This window comes from Metopolophium dirhodum, chromosome 9 (genome assembly GCF_019925205.1).
Source record: "Metopolophium dirhodum isolate CAU chromosome 9, ASM1992520v1, whole genome shotgun sequence".
Classification (NCBI taxonomy): Eukaryota; Metazoa; Arthropoda; class Insecta; order Hemiptera; family Aphididae; genus Metopolophium; species Metopolophium dirhodum.
Window position 1 is genome coordinate 14,169,813 of NC_083568.1, and position 17,404 is coordinate 14,187,216.

General features: G+C 25.7%; 2 protein-coding genes across 11 annotated transcripts in view; one reads left to right on the plus strand and one right to left on the minus strand.

Annotated features, from left to right (window-relative positions):
- Positions 1-14,869: 14,869 nt before the first annotated feature.
- Positions 14,870-17,404, minus strand: part of LOC132951710 (longitudinals lacking protein-like) — a 208,869-nt gene continuing 206,334 nt past the window's right edge. For 9 of the 10 annotated variants that reach the window (XR_009665393.1, XR_009665392.1, XR_009665387.1 and 6 more), the window contains 2 exons: positions 15,381-15,449; positions 14,870-15,251 (listed from right to left, as the gene is read on the minus strand). The gene's annotated coding sequence lies outside the window, so the exon portion shown is untranslated. The remainder of the gene's footprint in view (positions 15,252-15,380; positions 15,450-17,404) is intronic. The other variant, XR_009665386.1, reaches the window with a different exon arrangement.
- LOC132951719 (uncharacterized) lies at positions 15,975-17,039 on the plus strand. The gene is made up of 2 exons (XM_061023646.1): positions 15,975-16,499; positions 16,563-17,039. The coding sequence occupies exons 1-2, from the start codon at positions 16,352-16,354 to the stop codon at positions 16,865-16,867; spliced, it is 453 nt and encodes a 150-aa protein (XP_060879629.1). The 5' UTR covers positions 15,975-16,351; the 3' UTR covers positions 16,868-17,039.

The window sequence follows — 17,404 nt, forward strand, 5'->3', positions numbered from 1 at the left end:
GAAAATAATTTAACACTTTTTGAGCTGTTTACGGACATTGTCTGTTTTCAATTTTTTAGTTTTTTTTTTTTCTATAAATATCAATAAAATTTTATTTGTTGGGCAAAAAAGCGTGAACATTTAATGCAAAGCTCCTGATATAATGTTACAGTTGATAAGAGCAGTTGAAAAATTAAGGCAAATTTTAATGATTATTTTGTAGTTAAAAATTTATAAAATGTTCACATCCTATAGCTAGAGATTGAAAATTTAAAACAAGGTTCTATGTAAATAGGTTATATATAAATTACTTTATGCACAATAATATCATCAAATATACTTAGTATTATCATAGGCTGACTGACCGTTTTCACTCAGAATTGTTTTTCTTATACAATGATATTACATCATTGAATTCAAATTTAATACCATCCATTATAGTGGCTCACTTGTGACCTACTGTACAGCAGTGCGACATCCACTTACCCACCTTTTTTAATTACATATTTGGATAAAATTAAGTACATATATATGTACATATTTTTGAATTTTTAATACATACCAATTTACACCCAAGTAATAATCTAAAATTTTTTAAACATCTATGTAGAAGTTTGTACCAATATCATTAATAATATATTACCTAGAGATTCTCATTGGTTACCTCAATGCTATGTTAAATTAGATATAGGTAGCTCATTTTATGAAGCTCACAAGTCAGTGGCCCTCACTTAAATTATTGCACAGGAAAGTATGAGAAATTATTCTCAGAAAAATTGGTTGTTTAGTAAAATGTTAGGATCTCGAAAAATGTTATACATTATTGTTAAGTATCAGTTTTTCAGCTTAGAAAGTATTAAAAGATTGATGGATATTGTCTCTACCGGAAATATCGAACTAGATAAACAACTTCATGATATAAATATATAATAGATTATTTTGGAACTGGATCCGATACACATGATATGTTAGAATAACAATTTTGTAACAGTCAATGTGAAAGTATTGAAGAACATAATCCTTTTCAAAAATGGGCGAAAAAAGTGTATGATGAAAGTAAACAACACATACTAGAAGGAACAGGTATAAATCCTCTATAGTCTGTACGTCCCAAAACTGTACCACATTTAATTAAAATTATGAAATTACTACCACTAGGGTCAGGAATAATCATATAAAATTTTCCCACAAAAATTACCCATAGTAACTTAGTATCCCAAAAATAGAGCGAACGCAAATGCGTGGATAAAAAAGAAAAAGCAATATGAGCGATTCAAATTATGAGCAAAAATCCATCATTTACCTTTTTGTCTTTAAATATTTTATATTGGCTGCATACTAACTATGTGAAAATACAGTGAAATATGTACTTACTGACTTACTGTTTAACGCTTTGACCCGTGTGAGTTAAAATGTAGTATATTCAATCACAGCAAGGAAAACGTTTGCAACAGTTAAATAGTTTCTTATATCGTAAATAAAAAATATTGTTGACAATTATTATAAGATTCCATCACCCTGACACTTCAATATATATTTAAAAGGTATGGCGTTTAATTTTTCATTACAAGTATGATGAACACAGTATTTATTTATAAATTATAATTATAAATTAGTTATATTTTATACACATATAAATGTATTAATTCAATATTCAAGTTTAATTATATTATATTAGGTAAAGATTTTTCTTTCTATGTTTTCACTAATATTTTTATTCATGAATTTGCGTTCGCTTTTTTACCCCAGTAACTTACATTTTGCATTTTTTTTCAATAAATAAGTGAAGATGAATGGTTTTATATTTTTTAATGTAAATAAAAATTTAATAAATGAAGAGAAGTAACAAACAAAGCTAGAGCAATCATAGAATGGCAACCAGAAGGGAAGAGACCAAGAGATATTGGAAGTTACAAACTGGGATGAATTAGTCCAAGCTCATGGAAGTTGGAGAGCATTGACAGTGGGGGACGAAAACTCTTACAGTCATGAAGCATAAAGATGAAGATGAAATAAAAATTTAATGAAAAATTATAGAACACAACAATTTTCTGATTTTTTTTTATTTTGAAAAGAAGAAATAATATACAATCTATAGGTACAAAAGTTATGTATAATAAGCATATGTTCTGAAAAAAAAAATATTGAAAAATTGGTTATTCTTTTGGTAGACTATCCATCGACGAAATTTCAGTAACTAATCTATCTAGTTTAAATCATGAGGATATGCATCATTACAGTTTTAGGCAGCAAGATAGATTTTCAGGGAGGATATTGTACGTCAGCATGTCCACTGAGAATATTTCTAACCAACATTACAAAGATTATTTTTTCTTTGTTGAACATGTCATGAAAACATATGAAGGTGTTAGAAGGATAGTAAAAAGGGCTCGAGATTGGAATACTTGTAATGCTTGTTTTTTTATTGATATTAAGACAATTTTTAGTATCCCAGAGTTTTATACCATAGGACCAGATTTACTTTAGTAACATTGATTAGAATAAAAGTTAAATTTTAGTACATTTATTCATACTTTCTCAATGTTAAGTAAATAAAACTTTATGTTGAGATAGCATATGAAACTTAAGCAAATGCAATTGTGAAAACCTTATAAAACAAATCTTGCATTGAAATTTTGGTTCATCTCTCGCACATTCATACATTAAATGTGTGAACAAACTTTTGTTACTTTCATACATGTTGTTACATTTTGGACAGCAAATCTGAGTTATTTCTGAAAAATAAAATAAATTTTTAAAACAATTGAGATCATAGAGTTTCTATGTACATTTTATTGTAAACCTTATAATTAACTATAAATACATTTTTAAATCTACAAGCTGGTATATAAAGTGACATGCATAATCTTTGAGTTTCTCCAAGATAATTTATGCGGTATTCTGACTGCGTAAATTACCGATTGAACACTATTTCTCACTTGTAATCCAGATTTTTTATATCTACAATAACTGACTCCTTTGGCATTTTACTATAGAAAAGTAATCTATCAAAATATTCTAAGACTTGATTTATTTAAATATTTTATATATTCTATACAATATAAATTCTGTGTCAGTGATATCTGAATTCTCTGATCATCTATAGAAAAACGTAACAAGCAAATAAAATAAAATAAAGTAAACATAATATGTTTATGCACTGTGCAGAACATATGTACAAGATATGTACATATGTACAAGATATCTTGTGTCTTTTATAGTTAATGGTAATACACTACTTTTGATAACTGCCAACTATAGGTATTTTTAAAATTATTAGAAATTTCTAAAATAGCTCGTTTCAAACTCTCTATTTTAATACATAGGTACATATACTATTCAAGTATTCAAATATTATATATATTAATTTTTGAACAATGAGCATTTTACTATAATTGAATCTAAATCAAACTAACTTAAACATTTTGAAAAACATAGATTACAGTTTATTGAATTACAATCCTAATCAATGTAGCATAGTTTTAAGTCTTTCAATAATAAACTATTGAAAACTTAACTTCAACTTTTTGTACAACCATTACAATTTACAATTTGATAAACAATCACTTCAATATAAACAAAGTTTAACACATAATATTTTTTTAGGAATAATTATTATTATAAAATTGTTGTAGATAACAAACATGGGCATAAATACACATTTTCTTTCTCCATAAATAATTATGTCAATATATTTCAAATTTAACAACATTTATCTAATTATTTTGTGCAAATTGTATTTTAGATTGGAAGTTGGTACTGACAAAAATGAAAAAAATATGGAGTACCTTTTACACACATTTTAAATTCAATTAATTCATGCGTCAAACAAATTTTAGTATTAGAAATATAATAAAATGTACATGTACTTATTATAGTATTGTCTCCGGTGATCGCTGCTTGCATCAGAACAGCTTTTCGGTGAACGTGAAAAGATTTCTCTGGCAGACTATAAATTGTGAGATCCCTTTTTTATACTTGAATGTTTAGCATAATATGTGTATAGCACAGTGTTTAGAAGGAACGGATTCCTGGAACAAATTCCTTTTTATAAAAAAAGAACGAGAAAATGAACAAGTTTTTTTTTCAAGTAAAAACAACAAAATTGTTCGTTTCTTTCTAGTTCTAATAATTTACACAGATAATTATTTAAATAATTGAAATTAAGATATATTTTTTTAATGTGTATAATGTATATTGCTAATTAGTGATCGTTATTGAGTATCGATGTTAAGACAATCGACATACGTTGGCCAACAATTTAATTTTGAAGAAAATCTCAAAATAGAATTATAAAATATGTACCTACTTGTAGTTATATATTATAATTAAAAATTAAAGAAGTATGTATATGAAAAAAAAACATAAGTGATTAAATAAGAATTTTTATTTTATTTGGAACTAAAAAAGGAACTTGTTCATTTTCCAAAGGAACGACAAATTCTTTTTTTTTTAAGGAACAAGGAACGGAACAAATTCCTTTTTATAAGGAACTCACCAAACACTGGTATAGCGTTAGCGACAAACAATAATTAGGTATGAATATAATTATTGATATATAATATATTTCTAAAAAAATATTTATTGGTAGTACAAGTACACTAAGCGTTTAATGTGAGAGTAAACAATGATATGTCAATCAACAAGTCTCAGCAATGGTCCTCTTTTAACCGTCATTCTTTTCCCAAAAATAAAATAAATGTGTATAAACATAAAAATGAAATTATAATTTTATAAAATAATAGAATATATTATACATGGCAATCTTAGCTAGTTTAATTGTATTAAAAACTAAAAATATAATGATAAAACCTAATACAATTCAATTATCAGTGGTCCAATTTAAACGGTGACGAGGGTTTCCTTGGATTTCATCTGGTGAACGGTTATGCACGGATACTAAATGTATTTTTAATGTCTGTTTTCGTGTGAAACATTTCTTGCAGTATTTACATTGAAACTTTGGTTGTACACCACATTCATTGGTCATGTGGCGGGTCAAATGCTGTTTATTCTTATAGCTCCGACCACACATATTTAAACAGAAGAAACGGACTTCTAATTCAGGATTTTTTGTATTCATTAAAATAGCTTTTTGATGAAATGCAATACCTAGAAAAACCATATTTTGTTTTAAATTAGGTAGGTATTATATACATTGCATTAATAAGAGTAGAATTGATTTAAATCATTGAAATAAGTACTATAAATATAATATTTTACAGTCACTAATTTATAATTTAACATACTATGAAAGGAACATGTGCATATAAATTATTAATTAGTGATAAACAAATTATTTCTTTAAAGTTATTATTGTAAATATTTTTTATATATTATTTAGAACACGGCTATAAGAAAAGTAATAACCTACCACTACGGCACTAACTACTATATGTATCCACGATCCAGAACCGTAGCAAGTGCAATAAAATGAAAATATGAGCATGAAATAAGAAGAACCAAGCAGGAAGCTATTACATGATACATTATACATTTTGTTGAAACTCATAAATTACATACTATCTTTTTTCAAACTACAAGTAAAATTGTACACATTAGTATTATTATAACAAAATTAGTCAAACAAATATTTACAAAAAAGTAAAGGTTTGAATAAACCTATTTAATATTTAATATGAATTTCTATTAATAATAAAATAAGTATTTAAACAGCCATCTAATGTCTATTGTAGTTAACTAATGAATAATAATGAACATTTATCTGATTTTGATTTATTTTAGATAACAGCTTTAAGTTAAAAAATGAGTTAAGTCTTTTAATAGTTTACATAAAATATTATTTTTTATGTATTTTGTTCTCTACTCTTTGCCCTGGTGGGTGTTTTTTTAAATATAAATAATTTAATAAAAGAGTCTTCAGTATACATAAAAATAAAATCTGTTTTATAAATATATATATAGAAACTTAGGAACATTTATTAGATATGTTATCAATTGTTACCTATTGATCTTGGTTGATAATTTTCTAAAATATATTCATGGTGAATACAAAAAGCCAATTTAAAGTTATATAAGCAATTGGCATTTGGCTTTATTAAGCAATAAGCAAATCCATTTTTGGAAAACTAAGTATGCAAGTAGGTATATCATAATAATTTTCATGATTGTTGATTTTAGGAAAAGATTGTTTTCTTTTTTTATTCATGCCAACGATAAGTTTTATAAATTGAATTAACTAAGTGTAATATTTTATTTGAACCTTGGTATTCATAAACTTCCAACAGTTCAAACAATCAAACACATAGAACTTTCCAAACAATTTTTTTAATGGATACCTTTAAAAATGCAACATTTTTGTTGTATTTGATATATGAAAAAAATAATAATATTCCCTAGTGTACAAGACACATAGGAAATCCACAATTAGAGGTAGTAAGTACCTGCATAATATTAACAATTTATAATCAATAATAATTGTTATTATATTTATATTTTTATATTATAAATTATCAATAACTGAGATAAAACTTATAAAAATCTGACAAGTAAAATGTACAATAATTGCAATTGCATACCCAAATCCAAATAACATTTAATAAATATTAAAATAAATATTTTGTGTACCTACTACATATTCAACTTGCATCATAAAACAATAATACTACAGGGTTGTAAGTACTAATAAATTGAATACATTGTTTTGGAAGTACATAATTTTTTTAAGTAATAATATTATGAACAGGTAGATAATAATATTCTTCTTCATATTGATACAAGTTGGTAATAAATTCACCTATAATTTAAAGTATTTTAGTATAAAAATGACTATAGAAATTTAAAAAAAAAAAATGTGTAATTTCAATACTTTTAAAATATATTTTAAACTATAATATATTATACTATGTATCCACTCATAAAAGATGTTGCTATGCGTCAATTCTGCAGTATCTGTACATGACAATCAGCTAGGTAGTGATATAAAGAACATATAATACAAGCTATTTAGAAATTAAAGTAAGACATTTTTTTAGACCGATAATAAATTACATTAAACTTTGTATGTAAATAAATATCTGCAAATCACTATGTAGCCGAGGATTAAGGGTAAATTTAAATTTAAAAAAATTGTATTATTTTATAATTTAGGTTAACTTATAACTACAATGATAAATTATAAATAACACAGACATACATGACAGAAATTGAAAATTGTATTGTTATTAGTTAATATTTATTCATTATTGACAAGTAAGTATATACCAACTAACCTAATCTAACCTATACATTTTTGAATCTGCGATCTGTCTGTTTCATTTTAATATTATAGCAGAAACATAGGTATATAAAATAATAATTTTATTGTTTCAACTTTGTCAGAAAGTGGTAATCAAAAAAACTGCATAAAGTACCTAATTACATTAAATAAACAAAAAGTTTCATGACTCCAATCCAAAAATAAATTTTTTTTGTAAGTTTAATTAGATTTATAGATTTGCTTATACCAGCATAACGTATAGTTATTGTTTAACTATTATATAATATTAGTATACATTTCACAAGCATCAAAAATGTTCACACTGGTTAATAGCATCAATTTTTGCCACACATTTTCGTAAATGTTTTTTCAAATGGCACTGAAGTTTGAATTGATGGAAACACATAGAACATTGAAATTGTCGTTTAACACCACATTCGTACCTTAAATGACGGATAAGACTCTTTTTGTTTAAATATGTACGTCCACAATTATTCAGACACACCCAACGTCTATCTGGTAACAATAAGAATTTATAAATTAAACAAATTACATCAATATTTAATATCATTAATATTATAATTTTTAATCAAATTATTAATGGTAGCAATGCAGTAATGAACGAATAAAATAGTATCTACAAAACATAATAATATTTAAATAATATAATTATTTGTTTAATAGGGATATTTTGTATTTACTATAGTTAAACTGTCTATAGTGTTATGTATTATACGAGTACAGAGTACTCTAATATACCTTTAGTTCTAAGGATCGTCCCCCTTGTTATGTCACTGCCCGCCAATTCACTTGCAATATTCTATCTATAAAGTTATTTCATATAAATATATGTGTGCATTCATAATATAGCGAGATGTAATGTGATATCTACAGATAATAATATCAGGTAGAAGTCAAATTATATTTTTTTTTTTTTTTATTGATCTTGAGCCCGGCAGCTGAGGCCATTAGCTATTTTTAGTTTTTACTGTAGGTTATTAAGTCGGTAGGGGGAGGAACACGTATGTGTTTAGTTTGGCAGAATTTTGATTGGGGACCCGTAGGTATCTGCCATGCCCGGGTGGGGGATGGCGGCACTTGTTCTCCGGACACCGTGACTTGCACGGAGAAAAATGCCGCCCGGTGGTCGAGGATCGAACTCGGACCGGCTGTGCCGAATCCGTCGCATTAGACCACTCGGCCACCTCGTCCCCCTCAAATTATATTATATTATGTTTAATTGTATATTAATTATATTATGAGAATATTGAGTGATCTGATAGATGCATGAATGTACAAGATGATAACGAAAATTTGCTTATTTAGATATAGATCAAGTTGGTGATATTTTTTAGGGGTATATAAATTTATCTTATCAGGGCTTCTAGATCGGAGGGTCAGTCAGGCCCCGCCCTGTCTATAGGAGCATTATCAACAATGAAAACGTTAACGAGGTGTGATTATTATATATTGTTTTAATAAAGGATGCACCATGATGGGAAGTAATGCGGTCCCCCCACTTGTTGCGGTTCATCTGTTTATCTACAAGTAAAAATAATACTACAGAGGTGGTTGTTTGAGTCATTGAAGATAGGAGTGTCTGAAGTTACAGTATGAAAACTGTGGTTTAAGGGGAAATTCATAATAATTTACTGAGTACAAAACATTTGGAGAAATGCATGGGTTGGTACCTACAAGTCTCATATAGTTAGTGGGATCACTCACATCGGTGCAGAATTAGTTGTAATATATAATTTTAATGTAATATTACCTATATAATTGCATTAAAATAAACATCACCATAAACCTGAGACAGTCATCAGAATCTAAAACTGACCATACCTGATGTATATAATATAATTTAATATACTTTAATTATGATTGATTACTATTAAAACAAAAATTTTTCAAAATAGAACTTGGTTAGACTATCATTTGAAAAATTTTATAAAATAAAATAAAGTTATTGGTATGAAAAAAAGTACATATTTTATAAATTTATTTTATTATTGTACATTAAGGAAACACATACAATCATAATACAATAAATTGAGAGCAGATTTTAATTACTATATATATCTATTTACAGTTATAAAAATATTTATAAAAAGATAAGTGAATATTTGTCATGTATAATTTTAATACGCATATGAAATAACTATATGAATGAAGTTGAATAGGTATATTTTAGTAAATTACATAGATCGATAATCATATATAATAAAATAATTTTCAAATTGTAGAACTTTCATTGTTATAAATAAGTTAATGATTGAAACAATTATATTTGAGGCAACCAAGTATTTGAAGATATAACTAATAGCTATGAAATAGACCTGTTCTGGACTTAATGAACCTATACCTAATTTAGTTAACAAGTGTTTTTGAGATGAATAAGTTGGCGAAAAATATAAAATAAATATAATTACATATAAAACAATTTCATTGATATCATCTAAAATTGTTGTTTTTTTTTTACCGAGGCTGAAATACTAACTGAATATCCCGGCTTCGCTCGTGTGTAGGTTTTTTGTAGAAAATCCTTTATAGTTTATACTATATACATTATATAGGTATATCTCAGTTTTAGTGTACCACAGTTCATGGACAAATAGGTGTTAGTATACCTAGATTTATGAAATAACTCGACCTAGATGAGAAACAATAAGTCGCCGATTATATTTAACACTTGGAATATTTTGATGACTGAGTGGTATTTGGCTTATATAATATATATAGATAGATTACAATGTATATGAAATAATTATTTTGAAACTTAAGAAAATAATTTTTTTCAAACAAAATGTGGTAAATGTGTAACACAATTATTAAAAAAAAATTAGTAATTAATAATAAATAACAATAAAATTAAATGTAAATCAACACATTTTTTGAGCTTCAAATCATCAAATCCAAATGTACACAAATACAATATTTGTATAGACCAAAGACAATACTATAATAGAATATTTGTAAAAGGAAAGAAAACTTAAATCACAAAACTTTTATGAACAAATGCTAAATGATTTTTCCATACATCTTTCCTCATAAATCGTTTATAACAATAGTGGCAAACGTAATTTGGTTCTTTGCCACAATATGATTTTATGTGTCGATTCAAGTCAGGTTTGTACTTGTAGCTTTTACCACAATTTTTGTTGGGACACTTGAATTTCAATAAATCCACATAGTGATTGTTGTAATTTAAATCTGAAAATAGATTTAATTCAATAATAATTTCAAGTGTAGAATAATTATTTATAAATTTCCCTAATTAAGTTATACTCCTTCACTAAGCGAAGGTTAAATCAGGGACAAAGCATTAGATAAGAACAGCTAATAGGTAAAATAAATAATGAAGTTAAATCATGCTAATACTTTTATTCATACATTTAAATCAAACTAAATTTATTACAAGACATGATAAATTTAATTTAAAAAAAACTCACCAAAAAGGTATTTCCTCTTTAAATTAAATTAATAATTTTAATGCATTAAAAATTGTATAATACCTACTTAATTTTCATAACATTTCAATAATATAACTTTATCTTAGTCATGATTAGATAGCTATTATAATATACGATGACTACAAGATAATATGCAGGATCGATTATTACTAAAAAAAAATAAAGGCCCTGGTAATAGGAATAAGCAATACAATCGGGAGCAAGATAATGGAAGTAAATAATTTACAATAGTTTTAATTTGTAAAATTTTGTTGTGTTTTGTACAAATAATTTTCAATAAAATAAAATATATTTAATTATAATTGGTTTTTATTGGACATAAAAAGTTAAATGTTTTCATTAATTGACTCTTTAAGTGGTCCATCTAACATATCTGCATCATATCTGCATCATACCACAGCAAGATACAAAGATATACCAATGATCAAAACATTTTTTCTTTCGTTATTCTGTAAAGAATTAAACAAAAGTTCTAAGAACTACGTAACAGTCTATAGAAATGTATTTATTTAAATAAGAATCACAAAATAATAAAAATATCTAAATAGGTATTACTCCATGAATTAATGCTGAATGCCGTTTAAGGTGTGTCTTTTGATTATACGTTTTATCACAAAGAGGACAATTGAATCTAATACCACATTCATTGCGCCAGTGATACTTCATATCCACTGGATGCTTAAAACTTCGACCACATGAATTTGGGCAGACACTGCGTCCATTTTTATTCATGTTAACTTCTGTAAAATTAAAAATAATTTTTGTTTATATAAAATATTTTTTGTTTTTTATGGTTAAGCTAACTTACAAACAACATTGAACAAGGAAGTACATGCCATTTTGTTAAAAATATTACAATTAAAAATTAAAATGTAATAATGTAAATTATGATCTGTGGATACTCATTAGGTAGGTAAACCTAATTAAAGTATAATGTATAATTATTTTTGTTTATAGTTTCTACTATGTATATAGGAAGCTGTTAGCAAAGGCAATAATAATATATATAAATAAGTTAATTTTAATTTCAATCATATTTTCTCCAGCAATTTATGTAATTCTACATTTTACTATCAAACTGCAATAAGCTACTGAAATAGTGATAACTGTACCTACACAATTGAATATAATTAGGACCAAAATACTGTAGGCAATGAAAATTTGATTTTCATTTTTTTTTTATTAATTTGATAGGTACCGATAATTTGTAATGGTCCAAATACAAAAAACCAATAAGAGATAATGTTAAATTATATTTAAAAATGATTTATATTTAAATAATGTCCATACATGGCGTAAACAATAAACTTTTTCAAATGTAAATTATATGTCATTTTTTTTGTTAATATTGCTAAAAGAATACATTTTTAAATATTTTTACAATTATAGATTAAAAACTAAAGTAAAATATATACATAACCAGTTCTCAACCTTGTTGAGGATTTTTGGTGACTCTTTTAATATGATAGCATAAAAAAGTGTACCAATGTATTGGCAACCTAAAAAAAAATTGTGGCGATCCCCAGGTTGAGAATTGCTGGTATATATACACATAATAAACATCTTATTCAATAAATTATATCTACGGATAATTTGAAGTTTATTTTCTATTTTGAAGTAAATTAACATTATCTACTGTAATAGTTACTAAGCTGTCTCCTTACGTTATAAATTAAATGAAAAACAACATCAAAACTATCATTTCCATAAAATAACTACACTTACAAATCTTTATTTCAATATTTCAATATATTGAATAATATTGACATATTTTTTTTTTAGAACTTATAGAATATTATATTATTAGTTTGAGGCTTTAAGACAATTTTATCTGTATATAGATGTTCAATAATTATTTAACTCAAAATATCAAATTCATATATTATAATGTGTTGATTTGTATATATTTAATAAATACCCTGTCCTGTATTAAATAAAATTAATCTAAATAAGAAATAATGTTTATTTGTCAATTGAAATAATTTATTTAATAATATAGGAATAATAAGTTCTAAGTCATGGTCAAGTTTTTTGTTGTTATAATACAAAGATAATCAAACTAAATTAAAATATATATATAAATATAACTAAACATATTTAAAAATATGTATTGTGTCAGCAATACATTTTCAAAAACATTTGTGAATCATCAGTAAGTGTTTTTTCAACTGATCATTCAAATGAAATGAAGCATTGCAATAAAGACATGTATAGTATTTATTTTTAGTACAATATTTTTGCATATGTTCTTCGAAATTACTAATTACTGTATAAGTATATCCACATCCATTTGGACATTCCATAAACTTGGGAAAATTTTCTTTTAGTTTCAACTTTATCTGAGGTCCTAGACAACACATACAAATTAGAATATATTTATAAACTGAAACAAAAATTTTGATTATTATGTCAATGAATGAAAAAAATTCATCTGCGAGAGGTATTATATTATTATGTTATAGCAAGTAAGAAAATAAAGAGACAATTAAAAATGTCCAAAGCCAGACTAAAATTAGAAGCGTGCTAGAAAAATTGATTAACTGCAAATTGTAAGGAATAAGGAAAATTTTATGAAGGATGATAGTTAAGGAACCATAGGTAGGTGGCACTTTGAAAAACATGATAGGGGTTACAGTAATTAAATATTTTAAAAATAGGAATACAAATTGAAAAAACTGGTAATGATATAACAAAATTGCATTGGGATATCAGTACACTCTTTAACTGTTAATTTTCTTTTGCCACCTCAGACCCTGTTTCTGGTGTTAGAAGGGGCAATAGTATATAACATTTTAAGAAAAACATTTAATACTTTTGATTAATAAATTTATTATTTTCATGATATTTTTACTGTAAATCTATATTATGATATAAATTAAAAATATAATGAATTATAGAAAAAAATTATTATATATATAACAACAAATAAGAGTATACATGGAAATTGCTAATAATAGCTTAATACTGTAACATGATTAATAAATTCAAATTTATGCAAAACCAATATAATGCTGGTTATGTTAGGAATTGGTTGCGATTCTGGAAGCTATTTCACATTTATGGTAAGTAATTTAATTACAATAAATAATAAGTTAACATAAGATGAAATAAATGAAAAATTAGATTTATTATTTATTTCAATAAGATTGTTGGTATATGCATTATTGGATGATTGCTTCTTAATTTTGAATGTAGAATGCACATGACGTATAAGATTACATGACAAAAGTGAAAAAACGTAACAAAATTATGACAGAGGAGCAATGTTTTCTTTTTTAACAAATCATTATCTAGTCCATTTATTCTGGCATTAATGATTCAATATTGTTTTTGGGTAGATCCCCCCCCATACTGCTAAAAATCATGTTTGATAGATCGCGTACAACATTATTACCCTTAAATGTAAAATCAATAAATGTTGCATTGTTTTATATCAATTTAATAGAAAAATAAAATATAATATTATTATGACAATGAAATTAAATAAAAATGTAGTAATTTATCTACCATTAAGTATGTATGTATTTACTACCTAGTAGTAAAATTAACATTTTTGCATATGTTTTATAAATATTAAAATATACAATATGCTCACAACTTAACAAAAAATATTCTTATAGATGAGTACTTTTAACTTAAATTATTATTAAGTTGAATTGTTTTCAACATTCTTTGGTTTATTATATATAGGAAAACCATGAATGTAAATCATATGTGATTTGAGTGATTGCTGCTGTGTAAATCTTTTATGACAGACTATACATTCAAATTGTGGTTCTTTACCACATTCGTATTTTACATGTCTGAAGAGTCCACTTTTATATTTGTATCCCCGACCACAGCCAGGTTTTTCACATACATAGGGACGCCATTCACTGGGAGTACACAACGATAAAGATAAGTCTAAAAAATAATTAACAACAATTAGAAATAAATTATACTTTTTATAACAGTAAATAATGCAATCAGAATCTACTTAGGCAAATAATAAACACATTACTAAACAAAATACAAAATATATATGAGTACTCAAAATGGCCAAATTTAAATCTCTTACATATTATCAAATTCAATAATTTATAAATATTATATAGTAAGAAATGGCTCACCTGTATCATAGTTTTTTGATAAATTGATGGATTAATTGGATATGTGTTGGATACTGATACAACAATAGAGTTAATTGAACAAACAAATGTAATACATGATGAATTATTATTTTTATTTCTAGTTACATTTCATAATTCAACTCCCTTACTCAGATTGAGAATACTAATAATACACATCTGATAATAAGTAAAAATCTGAAAAATAATTAAAACCTGAAATGTAAATTCTATACTATTAACATTTTAATTATTATATATTAAAAATATTATAATTTGAGAAATAATTAAATTAGATATAATGTTGTTTATGTATAAATATCATATGTCTACGAAGGTGCTCTTTACGTTTGAATGGCCTGTTGCACATAACGCATGGAAACTTCCATTCAACTCCACATTCATATTTAATATGTCTTGCCAATCCCCTACTGTATGTGTACAGCCGATAACAATTAGGACATTGATAGGAGGGTACTGTAAATCAAACATTTGTTTGAATTATATACATCATTACTATATATAAATATTTTTAAATTGTAACTAAACTAAGCAAGAAATAAAAAATATTAATAGTCTACAGTCAATTTACTAAATACTAATTACCAAACAATTTAATACATAATCCATGGGAAATAATTCCACAAATACATTTTTTTGGTAAAACAGGAACGACTGGAATAAAAAAGTAATTTTATATAATATGTGGTTGTTAGTCGTTGTCAATTTTTAAATACATATCTATGAACTTAGATTATATTATCTAAGGACTAAGATAGTCAGAAAGTCAATTAATAAAAAAAAAATTTTTTGTAACACCTATTTTTTATAAAAATGTTTTTCTTTTGATTATGATTAAATATTCAAATTTAGTATGAATACTTAGATAATACAAATTACATCTATCACACAATATCTATATCATAATTATGGTGTATCATTTCTGTATTTTAGCATAATTTACAAAATAGTGTATAATAATGAAAACTTCTTATAGATTCGTTATGTATTTAAGTTTAAAAAAACTGAACTATTTAATCATTTAAATATCAAAAGAGTAAAAATATAACTTCCAAAACAATATTGTGTATTTGATTGTATTAGATTTTAAAGGTATACAAAAATTGTAACTTTAAACATTTTATTGAAATATATATGTTACGGTAAATGATGTTATATCGGAAATTAACGTTATTCGCCGGTTATTAATGTTATTTACCTACGAATGAGGAAATCATCGTTAATTTCTAGTTAATAACGTTAATAACCGTATGATTTGGGAAATGTTTATTTGATTATAAAATAATGTTCAACGAGCAATGATAAGGTGATCGCCAAACTAATTGTGGTACTAATTGGGTAAACCAATATAACTTTATCGGCCACAGATAATGTGTCCGATAAAGTTATATTAATACAGTATACAGTATATAGTATACAATTACTATACATATTATAATATCGGTGGAGGTTACATTTGAAAATATCATACCTAACAAAAATTTATATTGATTATAACCTCAGTATATGTACAACTGTCATCGTATTTACCACATATTTAAAAACAAGGAGAGAAAATGATGAAACTTTCGAAAAAAAAGTTTGCTCAACTTGAAATAGACACAACTGTACGTGTAACTGTGGCGGACGTTGATAGAGCTTGTGGTTCTCCACGAAATATACTAGCAGTTGTCACCCAACTTGAACACGACTTATACAAACTCTGTAAGTTAATTCTTAATGAAAAAATATGTTATTAAAATAATTAATTTTTTAATTATTTTATAGGTACTGAACATGGTTTTCTTAAATACAATTACACACGCCAAGAAATAGCGGCTTGCGAAGAAAATCTATTAGAAATGGACAATGTGATAAAATTAGCAGATGGTAGACAGTTGACACTGAGGGAAGCAGCTAGTAATAGTTCGGTTGCGGGCCCTCAAGGGTACCAGCGTTGCCATTGCAAAACTGGTTGCAATAATAAGCGTTGTGCCTGCCGTAGGGCTGAAATATTATGCAATAGTAAATGTCATGGGAGTACGGCTTGTAAAAATAAATACAAAATAATATTGCATTTTTTCTATTTTTAAAAATCATCATTTTTCAAATTGTAGTATTTGAGATTCATTGCGTACATATATCTGATCTATAACAACAATTACCTTTGTATTTAGTCATTAACGTGATTATCCGGTTTACAACGATAATTATCTGTGTATTTGGTAAATAACGTTAATAACCGGCGAATAACGTTAATTTCCATTTAACATCATTTACCGTAACATATATAGTTAATAAATAAAAAAAAGTGGGTAAGTGGATGTCGCTCTGCTGTACAGTAAATTACAAGTGAGTCACAGGTGGAAAACTGACCATGTCCGTAAACAGCTCAAAAAGAGTCAAAATCTTTTCAAAATTTTATAGTGAATAGAAAATGAAAATATAAACATTCAGTAAAATTTGTATGTATTTACAGTTATTCGTTTTAGAATAACAAAACCGCTACATCAGAAATCGAGTGGATATCCAATCTTGTATAAATATGAACTCCAAAAGCTCATACAAATTTAATTTTATTTGCTTGTAGACATTTTTTTTTTTGATAAAGGTAGATAAACTTATGAATA

Excerpts from the sequence above, each read along its gene's own strand:
- LOC132951719 (XM_061023646.1), top strand. The coding sequence starts at position 16,352 with ATGATGAAACTTTCGAAAAAAAAGTTTGCTCAACTTGAAATAGACACA. Across the intron at positions 16,500-16,562 it reads ACACGACTTATACAAACTCT|GTACTGAACATGGTTTTCTT; the intron begins GTAAGTTAATTC and ends ATTATTTTATAG.